Source organism: Spermophilus citellus, assembly GCF_964194105.1.
Source record: "Spermophilus citellus genome assembly, chromosome: 10".
Taxonomy (NCBI): domain Eukaryota; kingdom Metazoa; phylum Chordata; class Mammalia; order Rodentia; family Sciuridae; genus Spermophilus; species Spermophilus citellus.
The window spans coordinates 98806562-98827771 of NC_138197.1; the positions used below are offsets into that span (position 1 = coordinate 98806562).

The 21210-nt window shown below is 34.5% G+C and overlaps 1 protein-coding gene across 1 annotated transcript in view; it reads left to right on the top strand.

Annotated features, from left to right (window-relative positions):
* PTPRQ (protein tyrosine phosphatase receptor type Q) overlaps positions 1-21210 on the top strand; it is a gene marked incomplete at its 5' end in the record, with an annotated part of 205022 nt that overhangs the window by 16629 nt on the left and 167183 nt on the right. Inside the window, 6 exons of the mRNA XM_081310467.1 lie at positions 5159-5331; positions 12839-13019; positions 14463-14624; positions 14728-14907; positions 15473-15580; positions 15725-16006. Of these exons, the coding sequence (XP_081166593.1) occupies positions 5159-5331; positions 12839-13019; positions 14463-14624; positions 14728-14907; positions 15473-15580; positions 15725-16006 (1086 nt within the window). The remainder of the gene's footprint in view (positions 1-5158; positions 5332-12838; positions 13020-14462; positions 14625-14727; positions 14908-15472; positions 15581-15724; positions 16007-21210) is intronic.

The window sequence follows — 21210 nt, forward strand, 5'->3', positions numbered from 1 at the left end:
ACAAATTCTTTCCACATTTTATTGGTATGGGAGCTAATACACAATAACTGTTATGTTAAATATACACTTGTGGGGCTACACACACACACACACACACACACACACACACACAAACTAAATTGGGCATGCATTCATCAGATAAATCATTCAAGTATCTGACCATTAGAGGGCACCAACCATTAGAAAATTTTGTACATCTTCCCCTTCAAAGAAACAAACCTTGGTAATATTTTGAGTTTGTAAAGAATGCAAAAAAAAAAAAAAAGTGTTTTTTTCCCAAATGAAAATTTTAATGTCCAGGAATGCATACTCATAGGAAAATGCTCTCACTTTTTCATACTAAAATTTTACCAATGTCTATCAGAAGAATCTTGTTTTTTTGTGGATTCCCATTAGACCTTAACTTTTGCCCTATCTCCATGTAAAAACTGCTCTTAAATTCTCAGTAAGCTAGACATGTTTATGGATGGCTATTAAATACTGCAGACTCCTGGACTTTGGTTTTAATAGCACTTTCTCAACCAACTATTTGACCCATTAATTTCTATTCTTATGTTATACAATTAAATACATCCTAAACTTTTGACTTGTTTCAGGTCCAGCTGATTTTGTTGCTTCTAAACTGAATCTGTTAATTTAAGATAATTGTTTATCATTATCATTCTTGGCCTAAACCATTTGACAAAGACAGAGAACTGGATAATATATGATCACATGTAATGCTATGTGTTTGCTTTGGATATTACTTAAAATTTATTTCCCTTTGTTTCCATATTTTTTATTCACAAAATAAGTAGAACTTTAAAGACATTGTTCAATGCTTCTCATATGGGCTATTTTTCATACCAAATCATCTTGAACAGATGACTCTATTTGCCCTGTAAAAAAAGCAATTTGTCCTGAGTTTCATCCTGCTACCTTCCTGAGCTACTGGTTATGGAGACCATACTGTGGTGGATCTCAGGGGAGCCCTTTGATAACAGGTGGGATCCACCAAGAGCAGGAAAGGCTTGGGTCTTACCTCTTAATGCCCACCTTCCTCCATGAAGTTCTCTGGGGGGATTTTCAGCCTCAGGCATTGCTTCAATAGAATGCTCTGGCAAAATCATCAAGTGACTTTTTATGCTTCTGACAATAATAATTAATCTTGGTCCCAATAATAAAAGTTTGAAATAAGGGAATCTTTAAACTATATGAGAACAATCTAATAATTCATTAGAACTATCTACACCCAGTTAAAATTAGTATCTTAATTTTAGATTATTATTTTTCATTTATTTCTCCAAAAATAAATGAAAAAAATTATTTAAACCATTATTTTCCTTGTATTGTAATTAAGGTTACTCAAGTTAACATATTTCCCATATTTAAAAGTACTCTCTAGTCTATTTAAAAAATAATTAGGACTAGTTTTCTTGTTTAAAATTAATACCTTTTCAAACAACTGGGATTCTGATAAAGCTCCAAGTATTCATAGACAAACATTGAATTGACTTGTGTAGTGAATAATGTGTGCTTTCACATTGCAGAGGGTTTATTGCTGAGGATGTTATGATCCATAGTCTACTTCATCAGAAACAAATCAACTTCCTTCTGGCCTCACACCTGTAATCCCAGTAACTCAGGAAGGAGGATACAAGTTCGAGGCCAGCCTTGGAAACTTAAGGAGGCCCTAAGCAACTTAGTGAGACTGTCTCAAAATAAAAAGCAAAAAGGGCTGGAGATATAGGTCAGTGGTAAAGTGTCCCTGGATTAAATCCCTAAAAGCAAAAAAACAAACCAAAAATCTTCCTGTTATAAAATTACCCTATCTTTTTTCTAAGATTTTTATACATATATTCTTTAATATATATTATATACTGATATGTACTGAGTAGATATCTACATAGGCAAGAAATAGAGATGATTTGGAGAAAAATCAATAACTTAATAATCTCCAGTGTTATAAAATGTCATAGAGTTGCAAATTCTAAAACTAGATAATGCTGATAAATGTAACACAAGCAACAACATTTTCTTATTTGTATGGAAGTTAAAAAATCATACATAAATTTATTGCTTCAGTATAGCCTAATGATTTCTCTGTCACTGGTGTCAAATATAAGTAGGGTCAGTATTTTTAAAAATCAGACACATTTTTGAAATGTGTATTTTCTCCCATAAACAAACTATGGAATTGAAGACTTTTGTCCTTAGTAACTGCAAAATAGTAGTAAAATCTTTGTTGGAGAAACACTGAGAACCTGTCAATTTTGTGATTTCCAGTGCTTTTATTTTTAATACTTTTTTCCTGAAATGCTCTTCTAATGAGAGTTTAATTTGCTAGAAAATGAAAAAAGTTATATAGTGTATTTTATTTTTTTTATTTTTATTTTTTTTTTAAAGAGAGAGTGAGAGAGGAGAGAGAGAGAGAGAGAGAGAGAGAGAATTTTTTTAATATTTATTTTTTAGTTTTTGGCGGACACAACATCTTTGTTGGTATGTGGTGCTGAGGATCGAACCCCGGCCGCACGCATGCCAGGCGAGCGCGCTACCGCTTGAGCCACATCCCCAGCCCAATATAGTGTATTTTATTTGCTAGAATATTATTTGTCCCTGTTAAATTTCTTGCAATAGTTTTTCATTTGAGAACCTCAGACTATTTGGAATATGTTTGGCCAATCATATATTTATTCTGTTTTTCATTTACTAGTAAGATTTTGTGTTGACTTGGTAATGACTCTAAGGTATTCCCTGTGGGTAATACTTTCAGAACTGATGCTGCACCATGACTAATCGTCTTATGTGTTTGGTTTTCTTTAGTGAATTTTGTATCAATATTAAAGGAATTAGGTATAATCCACACCTCTCTGATTTCTCTGTAAGAATTTGTGGTATAACAGATCAAGTATCTTTCTGAAGACAAGATACAATGCTGTCTACTCCATTTCCTTTATCCTCTGAGCTTTTCCCCCCTCATAGGAAAATATAGAACCACTTAATCCTTACTTGAATTTTAATTTGAGGTACTAGTATCATGGGACAATACTTGTTTTATTGAAAAATATAAAAGATAAACAATGTTTGATACCATTTATAGGTCTGGCTTGCAAAACAAGACAAATATATATATATATATATATATATATATATATATATATATATATTCTGCTCTACTGAGTATATTTGATATCCTCCTACCACATTACTGTGTTACATCAGGAGGATTGGCCCATTTCACTTATTCTTCAATAGGTACAGTTCAGTTGTCTGATTAATCTGATCAATGTAGTCATTAAACTGGCTTTTAGTTAAGATTCTTTGTCAGTTCAAATTAGGTGTGAAAATGCCCAATATCTTGTATGATTTATGTTATGCAATGCTGGCTAAAATATTTTCTACATAGTAACCCCAAAATAATGTGTAAAAGAAAGGTGGAATGGGAGGTTTGCTATTTAAATAGCTGTATTATTTCCACAATTAATTGGAAAGTCTTTCTACCATTGAAAAAAGTACATGGGCAAAAATAGTGATAGGAATATAGGTACTAGGTATATTTTAATGAAATAAAATTTTTATAGGATGTAGCCTGTAATAGGGTTTTGTCTGTCTTCATTCTCCTCTTCTCAGGTGCCTACAGCAGTGTTTATGTGATGAGCATTCATTCTTTTGAATGATGAACTAGTGACTCTTGTCATGGGGTTCTAGTCCCAGGATGGATAGAGAAGTTTCCTGTATCCTTCCACAGAAGATTGTATTTTTCTGTGAGATTAAAACATCTGTGGGAGGAGATCATCTAAAGAGTTATCCTTCTATATTCAGAGACTGAAATGTTTTTAGAAAATCAAATTCAAAGAACTAGCAAATTGTAGGTGCACCCATGTTATGTTTGTCTCTTAGTTTTAAACATGGGTTTTGTCCATGCTGGGCACTGAAATCTTGATGAACAGAATGGTTAATTCATACACTTAGCCACAAACTATCCATGAAATATTTAGAAATATTTATATGGTTACAATATCTAGGAGGGTTCTTTTCTGGTTATTTAACAGAGACAAAGAAAAACCTCTTAATCTATCAGATGAGAATTCCATAGTTATAATTTACTACATGATTAATTTAAGCATAATTATATTCTCTAGTTGTAAGTGCTGTTTATGGGAGTTGTGGTTTTATTTTTAATTTCTTTCTACAGTCTTAAAGGGAATGGAGTCATTCTTCTGTTTTCTTTTAAAACAATGTGTCTTTCTTCTAACTAGAGTTTGCTATACCTATCCCATTGTCAGGAAGATAAATCATAAGGGATAATATTTTATGGCATTTTTTTCTCTTTCTTGAACCTACATGTTGGAAATTCCCTTGAACCATTTATTCCTTATAGTAACCTTGTGTGGTTAAAGGAAAGATAAAATTTTAGCCTCATTATAGATAAGGTAAGTCAGAATCAGAAGGATATTTGTAATTATATAATGAGCTATAAACAGAGTAGTCAAAAGCCCAGGACATGTTTATCTTTGGTTCATTACTTTTGGGGCACTGGGAGGTTTCCCAAATGTCCCTGTGGATGATTTTATAACTAGTTTGCTTTAAGCCTGTGGTGCATTGTCTTGAACCAATTGTTAATTTATCCCTATTTTTTTTTTACTACTACAAAGGATGAAGCCACTTGAAATTTGAGGCTCACATAACCAATTTGAAAATTCAGAAGAAAAAAATCAATCAGTTCCTCACAAATTTTTGTGAAATAAATTAAAAGATGGCTTAATTGAATTTATTGTATGATTTTTTGAAGTATTCTGGATATTCTTTTTTTGATATATTATTATAATTTTTATGAAGCCTTCAAGGTTTCAATTGGGCATTAACATTCACAGATAGCTTCTCAGGGAAAATTATTATGAATTAATTTGTTACAACCAAATATTATGGCAGTTTGATTTTGGAAAATTATTTTATGTTATCTTACCCTTTATTTACATTTTGAGGAAATTGTGCAGATATTTAACTTCAAATGTCCATATATTTAGAGACTCTTATATTTGATTTTTAATAAATTAGTAAATTGTTTTAGTTAGTTTTCTTATAGAATTGATTACATATTTTAAATCATGAGCTAAGTATTTAGGGAATATTTTTTATTTTAAAATGTATTTTTAAGGCCCACCCTTTTTTCTTTTAGTTCCAGGTGCAATATTTGATTTACAACTAGCAGATGTAGAAGCCACAGAAATTAGAATTACTTGGAGAAAACCACGACAACCAAATGGAATCATTAACCAATATCGAGTGAAAGTATTGGTTTCAGAGACCGGGGTAGTTTTGGAAAATACCTTGCTTACAGGAAAAGACGAGGTATTGCACTTTCATTTCCACCTTGTGAGCCCTTTCTTCTTAGTTCTGGCCATGAAAATTTAGAAGATTTGCCAGCCTTCCACATAAACAATTTGACAAGCTTCCTAGTAGAAAGTGATGTAAATTGGGGCATGTTGATTATGTGGCTAGATCATATTTCATTTTAGGACATATATTATTAGTTAAATGCTATTATCATTATCCTTTTTCAGCATATGAAAAATCTTAACTGAGCAATTAGGCAGAACTAAAGGTACTTCTGTATTCGAATTTTATCATGCTAATTCAGTTAATGAATTGTTTGGAAACTCCTGTTATGACTTTAATACTCTTTCAGAGGATTGTAATTTGGAACAGTTGCCAATGAAAAGACACAGTGATTTTAGTAGCTGTTGTTGACAAAAGATTTTGTCCTGTTTGGTCTTGGGAAGCTAAATTTCTCAGAGCTGCCTTATTTTTTTTAAAAAGCATATTTGATTAAAGAAATCACAGAACTAAAAGAGATTTAAGCCTTTCATAGATTTAAAATGAGAGGAACAGGATCTTTTGACAATATGTTTGCATTTATCCATCCTGGAAATCTCATTCCCCCCACCCTTTATTTGTGCTGGGAAGTGCAGGCAGCAGTGATTTGGCATCAGTATCTCTGTTTACCTCACTTAGCCAGCTGCTCACTTGGTGAAGACCCCTTCAGCCTCCAGGCTAGTCATGTTGAGGTACTGGCAGCTCCCTGGGGCACTCAAAAGAATAAACAAACTTAGGACCAGTGCAGCCATCATTTGACCTTAAGTGATACCTAAAAGTTATTCAATAACTGGCTTCTATTGTTAGGGTTCAGGATTGCTGCTCCTGCTATCTGTGCGGTTACTTTTCCCCGCACTTACTGATACTCTATTTCTAGTCCCACAGTTCTGACACTTGAAAGTTGACCTTACCATGTAGTTAGTGCCCTCTGGCCACCAGGACTTGTCAGTCCAAGTTGCTCACCATCTCCATCCCAGGGTTAAATTTTAATCTTGTGTTGACTCCTTTCCTCTGTGTAAAGGATGTTGAGTTATGCTTCCTCTGATACTCTAGTTGAAAACTCAGGCAAAGGGCAACAGCTTAGGGGCTGGGGATGTGGCTCAAGCGGTAGCGCGCTCGCCTGGCATGCGTGCAGCCCGGGTTCGATCCTCAGCACCACATACCAACAAAGATGTTGTGTCCCCCGAGAACTAAAAATAAATATTAAAAATTCTCTTCTCTCTCTCTCTCTCTCCTCTCTCACTCTCTCTTTAAAAAAAAAAAAGGGCAAAAGCTTAAACCTTTATTCCTGCTGAGAAGGTCTTAAATTAGACAAAACCTTCTTTGGACCAGGTAACAGGTCTCCCACTTATGCTGATAACATCTATTGAATGGCCAGCCAGACCTGTTTTTCTCTTGAAGCTAAGTGATTATAGAAAGGCTTGTGATTCTGCCTCTATCTGGTATGCAATTCCTGTGATGTAGAGAGAGCATATCCTTTGGAGCCTACAAATCTGGATTTAAATCCTGATGTGGATCTAGTCTCTTACTGTGTGGATAGCAAAAGAGTTGCTTGTAAGCCCAAGAGACAGCTAGTTCTGCCATTACCAATGACTCAATCCTGGCATAGTTGCAAACTTCAGATTCCTGTTCTTTGAAGCAGAGGTTATAGGTTCCTGGAACAAAGGGTTAATGATGAGGATTTAATGAGTTAATGTATGCAAAGAGCTTAGAACTGTATCTGGCACATAGTGGTATGCTAATTATTGTGACCTGTTTTGATTATGATTCTTGGTATTGGACCTTTCACTCTACTTGACATTCAGTATTCCCTTATCTTCTCTCAGTAGAAGGAAACATTCTACTTTATGTCTGTGATAGTATCTTTTTTTGTTAGATCAAACTCATTTTTGATACATATGCTTTCCCATGTGATTGGTGTTTGAGTTCACCTTTCAGGAGAGTGATGGGAGATGAAAGTAGCAGATGCTCTAAATCCAGATGGCCTGTGTCCTTAGCACATCACTATTTTCTTCTTATTTCTTCCTCTGCTTTTCTGTGTTGTGACTTTGCAATACTTTGGCTTTAAACATTTAAAAATGAAGAAAATAAAAGAGCTAGTTCTTATTATTGTTTTCTGACTCTATGATACAGGTGTTCTGGGGGGCTCTGTTTTCAGCCACCTCATAACACTCTCTTTGTATGGTTTCACAGTTTCAGTCACTGCTTCCTGTTTGTATGTGATTTCTTTGCCTGGCTTTGCACTCTGACCTTTCTCTCTGACATTATGAATTTCTACTTGTATCTGATGTGGGAAGGTTCTGGCACAGTTCATTATATCTAAACTAATTTCTCCCCATAAAACAAAACAACCCTCCTCCTTGGGATAATAGGATATAGGAATGGGAAGTGGGAAGAAGGTTGTGAAGTACTGATGAAGCATGATACTGAAAATACAGAAGTCCTGGGACAACAATGGTGACTTGTGAGGCTTCCACAGGACACACACAAAAAAAAGGTCTATCCAGACAAGTATGTGAAGAACATGGTCTGAGGAGTGGCTGACTTAAAGCCTTGGTATAGAGTTGCAGGCTTAGAATTCCCTCATCCCTTAGAGTGTTCCCTTGGTCTCTGACATAAAGATTGTTTAAGGAACAGCAAACCAGCAGGGAGGGTCTATATAAGGTAATGGTTATGGGAGTGACATTCCATCCCTACTATTCTATTGGTTACATGCAAGCCACAGGTCTCTTCTAACTCAAGGGGAGAGAGTATGCAAAAGCATCAATAGCAGTTGGTGGGGATGACAGGACCCCCTGAGAGGCTACCACCATACTGTTCCAGTCCACTGCCTCATGTTTCACATACCCATGAAAATTATCCTTCTAGTCTTTAGAATACTATTTACAGGATAAAAATAACAAAATAAAAATTGAGAATGCCTCACTACCATAAAAAGTAGAAAGTCAATAGATGCTAACATAATGGAGTGTGTGAACATGCTGTTTAGTGATTGAATAAACACTAAGAGGTAGAAATGGGTAGAAGTGTTGCTTCTGAGGAGAAAGGCTTGAAATAGGGAAGATATGAACAGCATTGTTATTTTCATTACAAATTCTTTATAACTCCTTGGTTTTAGTTTTGTTAACCATGTGACTATATCCCAATGATGAACCTTTAAAAATATTAAAATATAATCCTCCTATGCTAGGCTTGATCTGGTCTCATAACCTTTATGGAATTTTTTTCCATTCACCCTTCATGCTTTATTTGTATCTTAATAAGTAGGGTGTATTTGAACAATTCAAAATATGTGTAAGATTTTACTTTTGATATTTAAATGGATATTTTAAAAATTATGTTAAAAATGGAATCTCAGGGCTTGAAGACTTATTTCAGCTTCTCAACTTACATATGAACCTCATCTATAGCATTCCTAAGGAATGGTTAGAAATCCAGCCTCTGTTAAAGTATTTGATCAACTCTGATGATTGGGTATTCATTACCATAAAAGCAGTCAATAAGCTTTAAAACATTCTTCTTTATGATCCCACAGCATCTGTTTATCAAGTGACAGTGAAGTTCTGTTAGGCCCAGAATGTACACAGGAGAACAAGAAACTGTATGGCATTTAACTAGAATCAACTTGAGTGGGATTATTTTCTCCTTAGACCAAAATAGTCAAACATAAAAATTAATTTCCTTAGGTCTGAAGTCTGAAAACCCTTAAAGTCATCCCTCCAAGAAGCTATTTTTTAATTGAATTTCACACTTTGATTTCATCCTGTACTTGTTCTTCTATTAGAAGCCTAACATTTTTCCTCCAATAGACATTCTTTTGCTGCCTAAGTATTATAAACCTCTGGTATTAATGTCAGTACATCTTTTCATTGTACATACTCCTTGAGTATATCAAGGTTCGTCACTGGTGAACCTGGGAAGAAAGCCAGCTAAGTGCCCCACCAGTTGGTACAAAATGAGGCCGAGGACTGAACCTTACTTAGTAGGACTTTGAGGTGTGTTTGCTTTAGAGAGCCTTAAGGATTCCTTCACCAGAACAATGTGTAGAATGACACAGTATCCTTAAGGAAGTTTCCAGACATGTGCTAATTGTAAACTTTCTTTTTATTACTTCTTAACAGTATCAATTATGTCTATTTTAAAATAGAAGTATTAAGAATAGGTCAAACATTTCATTAATTCAATTCACTAGAACTCTAGTGAGTCTAAATTGATAGATATAATAGTTTTTTAAAAAAAATAAAAAATAAAATCGCACTTGCTTTAACAAAGATTATTATATGTAAAATCAAGTTGGTTTATTCAGGTGGATTAGGAATTTAACTCTGAAGACTTCTAATTCTTTCACATAAATTCCAAGGATTCCCGGGTAGCATATGCAAGGCCTTTCATGTTGATGAATTGTGACATTCTCTGACTCAAGGGTTTTCAACTGGGGGCAACTGTGCTCTCCAGGAGACATATGGTAATCTCTGAAGACATTTTCAATGTCACAAGTGGGAGGGTGTTTCTGGTGGTTATGGACCAGGGATATCACTAAACATTTTATGCTGCACAGGACAGCTCCCCATGATGAAATTATCTAATAGAGAATGTCAGTAGCACTGCACTGATGGATCCCAAACTTTTAAATGTTGCAATGAGCTTTGTTTAACTTCCAGTTCCCTGTTTTTTTCTTTTTTGTTTTTAGGGTTTTTTTTTTTTTTTAATTGAGGATGGAACCCACTAAGCCACATTTTCAGCCCTTTTTATTTTTTATTTTGAGTCATGGCCTCACTAAGTTGCTTAAGCCCTCTCTAAGTTGCTGAGGATAGCTTTGTACTTGGAATCCTCCTGCCTCAGCCTCCTGAGTTGCTGGGATTACAGTTGTGTGCCCTTGTACTGGGCTACTTTCCCATCACTTAAAAAAAAATCTGCTTCTTTGAAAGTCAATCTATTGAAGTATAATTTACATACAGTAATATTTCCCCTTTTTAGTGTACTGTTCTGAGAAATTCAGTAGTCATGTGTAGGTATGTGCTACTGTGCCCAGTCAGTTACTGCTTTTCCACCCATGTTTCCACCCCTTCTCATTACTCTTAAGTTTTCATTCTTTCCAATCATTTTTGCCCTTAAAATTTTTACTTCATTTTCTCTTTTGAAAAACCCAATATCCAATCTAATGTCTTTTTGAACAAGGCAAAGCCTGAGAGGTATTTACAACATGGCACACTTAATGATGATTGGTGATGTTCTAGGTTGTTACAAAACCAATGTTTAAATTACTGTCTGAGATGTGGAGGATTTTTTTCAATGAAAACTACAATTTGGGAGAAATTCAGAGTCAAAAGTACTCACGTTAACTCTTACATTAAAATGGAAGTTTGTCTACAGAACTACTTAGGTAATTGATGGAATGCTATGGTTTACCTCTCAATAATTTATCTGACATGAAGAAGAAAACATGGAGAGATTTAGTGCAAAAAATCATAGTTCAAGGGGAAATTCTTTGTGTTACCTCAGTGTCTTGTTCATAGGGCCTTTGTACACACTGGATTCTCAAAGGGTGACTGATTGATGGTGGAAACAGCTGTGGGGCTCAGGCATAAACTATTGACTGGAATACCAGAGCATCTCTGAATTATGTGTTTGTGATTCGTGCCCTCTCTAATTCCCCTGTGGAGGCAGAGCTCAAGTGAGCTGTTGGAAGGTAGAAGATCTTCACCTTATCCTCTGTGAGGCTCCCCGTCCAGGGCGCTTTATCACAACCCTTTAGATCTCCTCGGTGTCCCCTGCTTTTCTGCAGAATCCTTTTGTGGTTAAGGTGCAAAATGATTTAGGTAATTTTATTTTATATATGTCATTTGAAGGATGGATATTGTTTTGAATTATGTCTCCATTCTTTATCAGAAAACAGTGTTTAAATAAGGTGCCTTGGTAGATTTTTGAATTAACTGAACTGTCCTAAAATTTCTTGCCTTCCTAAAATTTTTTCCTGGATATCCACAATTGTCTTTTTAAACACTAAGTGCTTTGATGTTAATGATCAACCCTTTTTTTGGCTCTAGGAATTAAGACAACTCAAAAACATATAAAGTAATTAAAAGACAGGGGCCACTTAAAAAAAAAACTCACATCCTATACTATTAAATACTTTCAAATGTTGAAGCTTGAGCAGAGACTTGATAAAGAATAGAATAAATTCTTTGTGAAAGGGCTTTGTAGGTGAGTTTTGAAGCAGAACTTGAAAAGGAATTGATTAAAGAGTAAGTTTGCATCATTAAAAAAAACAAAAACCTTTTATTTTGGGAAATTTCAAGCAGGCCTAGAAGTGGAAGAAGAGTACAGCATGTCTCTATATATGCACATGGATTAAAAAGTTATCAACATCCTCAGCTGGTTCCCATGACTGTTGGTAGTGCAGTTGTATTTTAAAATAAATTTCTAGACATCACATTATTTTTCTCCTATGTGGCTAAGCAAAAAACTAAGAAATGAGCATTTTCATCCACTTAATAGTACTATGACTACAACTAACAAATAAAAATATTGTCTTGGCATCATTTAATACCTAGAGCATATTAAAATTTCCCTGGTTATCACTAAAGCCTATCTAGAGAGAGATGTTCAAATTAGAATCCCAACAAAGGCCCTGCACTGCAGTGGGTATAAAGTCTCTTTAGGGAACATTTTCTTCTATGAATATTAAACCTTACTTCTGACATTGACATTCTATATAAATATCTAATATTTTTTGACCAAAATATCTTTTCCCATTCTGTTTCAATCAGTTATTTTGCTAGGGATGGATAGGGAGAAAGGCATCTTGTTATCCCAGCAATACCTTCTCCTCCACCCACAGTCTGCTCCTGATGCCTTCGCTACATTATCTGCCACTAGTGGACCTTGACATGTATGAATTACATTATGGAATCTAGGAACAATGGCAGTTATTTATAATGTTTCATAGGTCCAGAACTGTGGATAGATTTGCCATGGCCCCTGTTTAAAAACTCTTACCATGAAGTTTTATTCTTTTCTGTAACTTTACTTTAGTTAGATGAATTATTGTCATTGACAATTACAAATAGGCATGCAAGACTCTCATACCTGTCATACAAACAAAGATTCTTAGATAGGAAAAACAAACACATCTTTAATAAGTCAGGATTCCTGGAACACCTCCCATTGTGGGATGAGAAGTTGAAAGGATTTCAGTCGTGAAACTTTTACATAAGATTGTCTAATCTTGCCATACAGAAATAACTCAAGTCAGAAACAAATACCTGCTTCTTCTCAAAATACAGTGTGTTGTCGAAAAGTAGAGTGATCACAATGTGTTATGGTGGTGCAGAGTTTTAGTAGCTGGAGAATGAAATCTTATAACATAAAGAAGGCAATAGTTATGGAAATAATATTGTTTCAAAATATGTGTCTCCAAAGCTACAAGTCATTAAGTATAACTGAGTTTCTAGTCATTGTAAACATCTACTTTTAATTACAGTATATAAATGATCCCATGTCTCCAGAGATGATGAATATAGTGGAGCCAATGATAGGATTTTATGAGGGCTCAGCAGAGATGTCTTCTGATCTGCACTCACTGGCTTCATTTGTGTATAACAATGATGTACATAATAACTTTCTTGTAAGGAGTAGAGCTGAAGACCAGCATTCACCCGTAGGTAGGTAAAATTTTAATTCTCTATGAAATGCATTGAAACCACCAGTAATAGCTAGCAGAGATGTGAACCTTAGCTTAAAGTTCAACCATATTATTAATGATCCATGGGCTGGAGTCAAATTTTTTTCAACCGTCAGTTAACCTCATTCAGCAAATGGAAATGCCACACAGGCAGGAGCTGGCCCCACCTAACCCATTTGACCTTCTTCCTAGAGAAAGTAGCACCCTAGAGTCTTTGGCCAAGCTGCATAGACAATCAGTTATTACAGTTGCCAAAGCAGGTGTGATGGGAAGGGATTAACATATCTTCAAATCATTTACAGGCCTCACATTCTTTGCAGCTTTTGACTAATAGGTTTTCAAATGTCACTAAAGGTAAATAGGTCAGAAAGTTACAACTCTAGTGCATGGAGTAGTAAACAGGTGTAGGTGACCCCAATGATGTGGTGATGTCATTAGCATATACACTTGCTCTTCAGGGTCAGTGGATCTTATTGTTTCTAAAAGGACAGTGTCATATGTGACAAATTAAAAATATTTGGTTATATGATACAGCTCTAGATTATCTCTTTGATTTTTATAAAATGTTAAGAAGAATATTTTATTTCATTGCCTTTTCACAGATTTGGCATTTTTCTCACTCCAAATTAAGTGTTATTCTATTTATGGTAGAATTAGTTTTAAAAATCACATTTTATTAGATACATGTTTATTTCATTTAGCAATCTTTTTTTTTTTCTAGTGCAAAACTGACTAGGGGCAGCACTACAAATTAAGAGGTCCATGATTTCTGATAAAGATGTCTCCTAAAATACTTCAAATTTTGTCTAATTGTTAATTAAGCATTTTGGAAGCACCAGTTCTAAATTAAGTAAAAATTTAACGTTTGACATCTCTGTTCAGTCATATTTATGTTTCAGTTATTCAAGGATGCTGGCTTTGAGGAAATTGTTGGGACTGACTAGTGAATGTATGGTGAATTTTGAGTCCAAATAAAATTCTCGTTTCTTTAGCTCTCCTAATAAACAGTGTTGATTCATAATATTTCAATTTAATATTATTGTCTAGTCTTTGTTTTCAGAAAAAAATCATAGACAGTCTCCCATAGAAAATTATATTTTCTCAAAGCACTAATTTCATGTTCAGAATAGATATGACAACTAATGATGCTATATTATGAGCACAATGTGTTTGTAGACATTATAGGGGGAATATTTAGAATTCATACTAATATTCAATATGATCTCTAAAATCAATGATTTTATGTTTTTTATTAATTATGATCTATATTTTATATAGAGAGAAGTAAATGAAGAGATTAATGAATAATGTGATATCAGTTTTCACTGAACAGAAATGGTTTTGAATCCAAATAAAATTTTCATTTCTTTAGCTCTCCTAATAACACCCCCCATTTTTTTTCTCTCCTCACTGATGCAAACAGTAACCACAAGGAATCAGTATATCACTGACATTGCTGCCGAACAGCTGTCTTACGTTATCAGGCGACTTGCTCCTTTCACTGAGCACATGATTAGTGTATCTGCTTTCACCATCATGGGAGAAGGACCACCAACGGTTCTCAATGTTAGGACGCATGAACAAGGTAAGACTGTATTTCCTTTGAAACAGTTACCTGCAAATACTGCTCTTGCATACTATAATGCTTTTCTTTTCATTCATATTAATTTTTCATTCTTCTTTTCAAGTGCCAAGCTCCATTCAAACTATAAACTATAAAAATATTAGTTCTTCATCTATTTTGCTATATTGGGATCCTCCTGAATATCCCAATGGAAAAATAACCCATTATACCATTTATGCAATGGAACTGGATACAAACAGAGCATTCCAGATGACTACTATAGATAACAGCTTTCTCATAACAGGTAGCGCAAAAAAATATGTTTTTTTAATATTCCTAATTTGATGAAAATATGCATCTCTATATACCTTAAACAAGACAGGATTCATGCAATATCATTTCAGATTTTGTTGTTCTACAGATCCATGGATATCTTCAAAAATACTTGCAGAAATAACTTGATTAAACATGTTTTTCTTTAACTGTATTTACCCACAAAGGAATAAAAAGCATCTGATCACAAGTTTCATAGAAATTTGCTTAACTGAGGAAATACTACAACTGGTACACTGAAGTAACTCATTGTTGAAGATTTGAATGAATGTGAACAGCAGCTGAAGTATTGCCAAGCCAACCATTCCCCTTTCTATGTGCCAAAAGTTATTTTTCAGCTTTAGATTAGTGTCTTAATATTTTAGGAAAGAACTTAGACATCATATACATGGAAATGCTGAAAAAGTTCAAGGAATATGGGGATATTGGGATTATATGGAAACTGATTTAGATAACAATCCCTCTAATAAATCATTTGTACTTCCCCTATCTTAAATATCATTAATACATTAAACAGTTTCCTATTATCCTTGCAGGGCTAAAGAAATACACAAAATACAAAATGAGAGTGGCTGCCTCTACTCATGTTGGAGAAAGCTCTTTGTCTGAAGAAAATGAGATCTTTGTGAGAACTCCAGAAGATGGTAAGAATATCAGGTGCAATTTTAACTTAAAAAGAAAGAAAGAGAGTGATATTACATGGCTACTGTTTCTGCTTCATTCCTTCTTCCATGTCTGAAGGAATAAGCATTAAACAATGTGCTTAATATTTTGTTTTCTTCCCCTAGAGCCAGAATCGTCACCCCAAGATGTTGAAGTAATAGATGTATCTGCAAGTGAAATAAGGTTAAAGTGGTCACCACCTGAAAAACCTAATGGGATTATTGTTGCTTATGAAGTTCTCTATAAAAATATGGATACTTTGCTTATAAAGAACACCTCAACAACAAGTATAACTTTAAGGGACTTAAAACCTTACACTCTCTATAACATTTCTGTCAGGTCGTATACCAAATTTGGTCATGGCAATCAGTCATCTGCATTACTCTCTGTAAGAACTTCTGAGACTGGTAAGTTTTTCTTGTTATTGTTGCTGAATAAAATCTAGTGGTGTATAAACGTAGCTGATAATTGTTGTATTGTTTACATTTTTAACTTCAAATTCCTCATGATTCTTTATTGTTGTGTGTAATTCATATATTTATTTGATTTCTTTCTGGCAAAAATGTGAGAAAAGTTTTGGCCATGCAAGTTTTTTTTTAAGCCTGATTTACATACAAGATGACTCCTAATAAAGACCAGTTCTTTTGTGCTGGAGCATAGTTTAGTGGTGAAATATTTGCTAGCACGCATGAAGCCCTGGGTTTGATCCTTAGCATGGAAAAAAAAATCAGTGAATTTTACAAATGAAAGATCTTGAGAAACCCGCGGTTTTAATGTACCTGTAAATTTTGAATTGAATAACTGCTTGCTTTTAATTTAGGCAAAAACAGAGACACACCCATAGGAATAAATTCTGATATTTTTTTGTTATTTGTTCTAATTTGTTTTACAAGACAACATAATGCATTTTGATTCATTGTGCACAAATGGAGAACAACTTTTCATTTCTCTGGTTGTACATGATGTAGAGTGGTACCATATATGCAGTCATACATGTACCTAGGGTAATGATGTCCATCTCATTCCACCATCTTTCCTGCCCCTATACCCTTTCCCCTCTCTCCCTTATGCCCAAAGTTCCTCCATTTTTCTCCTGCCCCCCACCCCCTGCCCCATTATAGATCATTATGGATCAGCATTCACTTATCAGAGAATTTGGCCTTTAGTTTTTGGGGGATTGGTTTACATGATTTAGCATGATATTCTCCAGCTGCATCCATTTACCTGCAAAAGCCATGATTTTATTCTCTTTTAATGCTGAGTAATATTCCATTGGTATGTATACCACAGTTTTTTTATCCATTCATCTATTGAAGGGCATCTAGGTTGGTTCCACAGTTTAGCTATTGTGAATTGAGCTGCTATGAACTTTAATGTGGCTGTGTTACTATAGTAAGCTGATTTTAAATCCTTTATGTATAGACCGACCGAGGAGTGGAATAGCTGGGTCAAATGGTGATTCCATTCCAAGTTTTCTAAGGAATCTTTATACTACTTTCCGTAGTGATATAGATAACAAAACAGAGTGGAAACACAAAATGGCTGGGGAATCCTTATAGAGGAAGTAGCATTCAACCTGGATCTATCGATCTTTCTTTCTTTTTTTTTCTTTCTTTCTTTCTTTTTTTTTTTTCGGGTATTGGGGATTGAACCCAGGGCTGTTTAACTACTGAACCACGTCCTGAGCCTCCCTTCTCCCCACTTTTTAAATTTTGAGACAGGGTCTTGCTAAGTTGGATAGGGCCTTACTGAGGCTGGCCTCAAACTTCTGATCCTCCTGCTTCATCCTTGGGAACCACTGGGATTACAGGTGTGCACCACTGCAACTGGCTACTCAAATCTTAATGAGGAAGATGGAGTGGGCAGGAGACTATTTGTGAACTGTCTACTGGCTGAACATCATGAAATTGCCACTTTTATAGGTCATAAGTGGCCAAATATCAGCAATTTTCTATGATTTATCCAGATATTACTTGCAAGGTTCTGTCCTTGACTTTGAGGATCTACAAATCTAGTAAAGCAGCTTACCTTTGAGTGAAAGTATTCTCTTGAGACTCTGTACAGAAATTAAGATGTTGAGTTGGTACAAAGTGCTCATAGAAATAGAGTAATTTCCATTGACACAATAGGAGAATAATGAGCATTTTATATCTTCAGGAGTTGATATATTCCTTAATTTAAAGTTAACTGACATAAAACTATGTGGTATGCATCATTGCTTTTATAGCTATTATACCTAAAATAAGTATTTTTGAGGGATATATTTCCCTTTTAGTGACTCAGTGTTATTTTATACTAGGCCTAGGAAAAAAAACAAGCATATTTTGAATGCCTATTAGATGCCATGGGCTGTGGTAATGGCTGTCACACAAATTGTCTTTTAAATTCTAGAGTAAAGCATAAGGTATTATCTTTATGTCTCATGAAAAACTGAGATTCTCAGAGGCTCATTCTGTGAATAAATATTTCCAATATGCTGGGTCCTACTGGTTATATAGAAATGTCAAAGAAATTTATTTCTGACCTCCTGAAGTTGATATTAATTGGTGGATGTGTAATTGCTTAAGGTCATCTAGGTGGTAATTGATGATGCTAGAAGTGGAAGCCAAACCCATCTGACCATAAAGCCCCTTTTACTTTCACATCATATGTTGTTTTGCAGACCAACAATAAAGGTGGTAAATTAAAAAATATATTTAGGATTTCCCTGTTCATTTTTACTGTGATATTTCGCTATTTGCACAGCATGAGGAAGCAAAGTAATAACTCTGAAACATCCTGTTGTGATATTAAGGAATTACCACATACATGAATGCTTACCAAATCTTTTACTACTTAAGTGGTCACAACATCAAGAGCATCTGAATTTAATGATGCAGTATATAATAATTTTTATTTTCAGATTTGTACATGTATGTATTCTTTAACTTAGAATTGAAATAGTAGATTTAATTTTCATTATCTGTTTGTCTGGACTTAATTCTAAGGGAGAGATTATAAACCTCAAGTGAATATAAGAATTTAATTTTAGATATAATCTTAAAAAGAATTTTAGTTCTGGACAATACATTATAAAACATAGAACTCTTCATAGGCAAGAGGATCAATTACTATTTGAGTAAAAGTACTCATAAATCATAGGTGATAAGAAGTAAATTTGGGGCTTCACAGTAGGTCTATTGAGCCCCATTTAGGATTCAATGAATAGGCCTGAGATATACCTAGAAAAATACTGAAGAGGAGAAGTGACTCAGCCCAGGTTTTCCTAGCCTACTGTTGGGTTGTGTTGACACAGACTTCTCAGAAAACAAAGAAACCTAAATGATAGTCTTGGGTTTAGTGCCTCTCCTCCTGATTTTTGGCTCTCTGTCCTAACTTGAGGTGGTCTCAAGGTCTGTGCATTCTCCATCTGTGTGGAAGTGAAATACAGTGGAATCTATACCTATGTCAGTCTACTATGATTGAGCCCCCAAGTTTAGCTCCTTGGGTAGAAGCAGCAGCCAGGGTTTAGTGGTCTCAAGATGTCCTTGGAAGCAAAATGTGCTCAAGAACAACACTTTGTGCCCAGGCTCAATAATCTTATTAAATGAGGGAAATACCTTTTCCTTATTACAAAATAAGTACCCACTCTTCAATAAAGTTTTGTGAGAAATTGAGTGATGTGTTAACTCAGTGAAGTGTTAATGCTGTTAATTACAAATAGGAGTAAGTTATCTATTCAAATGCCTTATCTTATTTGGAGAATTGGAGTTTACTAATGCTTGGAAGTGAAATACTCTATGTTAAACAGGAAGATCAATATTAGATTGATTTTTTTTATGTTGTGTGAGTGTGTGTATGTGTATCTATGTATGTTTGTTTTGTGGTTATAGATTATGCAGTTTACAAGCTTAAGATTAGTTTTTTTATTTTCTCATGCTTAGTGTGTGATTATCCAAAAACATAACACTAAGAAGTTCCCATAAAAATCTTTTTATTATCTGCAATATTTCCTTGTCTTCCTAAGACATAACGTTCTTTACAGTGAAACCTTAACCAAACACCTTGAACATTTCTGATTTGGACCAACAATGTATACATTATCTACTAATGGATGTAGATGATTACCAAAAATTTGAGTAGAACTCTTGTAAGCTTATTTTCATCAATCAATAACTTTTTAAAATTTGTTTGCATACATTACTACTATGTATACCAAACAAAAACCTTTTGGTATATTCAGAGTAACTTCCCATTTGGGGATCATCAAGAAACATATTTTGTCTTTTATTTTTAGATTTTAAATAGATTCAGCTTTTCCAACTAATTATAATTATTATTTTTTATTTATAAGTTATATACTTTGCAAAATATTACTACAGTTGGGAATACTCTTCATACTAGTTGAAAAATTCTAAGTGCATCTTCACTCCCCAGAATCAGTGAGTCATTGGGTTGTCTTGCTGAAGATCCAGCACTGGTCATACCCTAATTATAAAGGAATGAAATGCCTGAGATGCATGAGCTTAGGGATGCACGTTTGTCCTGACCATTGGTGGCAGGCAAGCAACTGCAGAAGGACAGCTTAACAAATTCTTAGAGTTTTTCAGAATCAGAAGTTACACTGTTATAATTTTTTTTTAATTTTCAAAAATTTTTAATTAAATTATTATTTATTCTAATTTGTTAGAATTAGTAGCAGAATGCAATTCATTTCATATTTATTACACATATAGAGCACAATTTTTTAAGTCACTGATTGTCCACAAAATATTTTCACACCGTGTCTTCATACATGTACTTAGAGTAATGATGTCTAACTCATTCCACCATCATTCCTACCCCTTTGCCCCCTCCCTTCTCCTCCCTCCTCTTTGCCCTATCTAAAGTTCCTCCATTCCTCCCATTCTCCCCCCAACATCACCATTATGATTCAGCATCCTCATATCAAAGAAAACATTTGGCTATTGGTTTTTCGGGATTGGCTTACTTCATTTAGCATCATATTCCCCAATTCCATCCATTTCCCTGCAAATGCTCTTTTAATGCTGAATAATGTTCCATTGCATATGTATACCAAAGTTTCCCTATCCACTCATCTACTGAAGGGCATCTGTATTTGTTCCACAGTTTAGCTATGGAAACTTGTGCTGCTATAAACATTGATATGGTTGTGTCCCTGTAGTATTCTGTTTCTAAATACTTTGAGTATAAACCAAGGAGTGGGATAGCTGGGTCAAATGGTGGTTCCATTCCAAGTTTTCCAAGGAGAAAATACTGTTTTCCAGATTGCCTGCACCAATTTGCAGTCCCACCAGCAATGTATGTGTGCCTTTTTCTCCACATCCTCACCAACACTTATTGTTATTTGTATTCTTGATAGCTGCCACTCTGACTGGAATGAGATGAAATCTTAGAGTAGTTTTGATTTGCATTTCTCTAATTTCTAGTAATATTGAACATTTTTTTTTTCATTTGTTTGTTGATTTATTGTATATCCTCCTCTGAGGAGTGTCTGTTCAGTTCCTTGGCCCCTTTATTGATTGGGTTATTTATTATAAATTTTAACCACAACATTTTTAATTCCTTTTTTTCTAATGATTTAGAAGATTTTCAATACAATATTATTTAT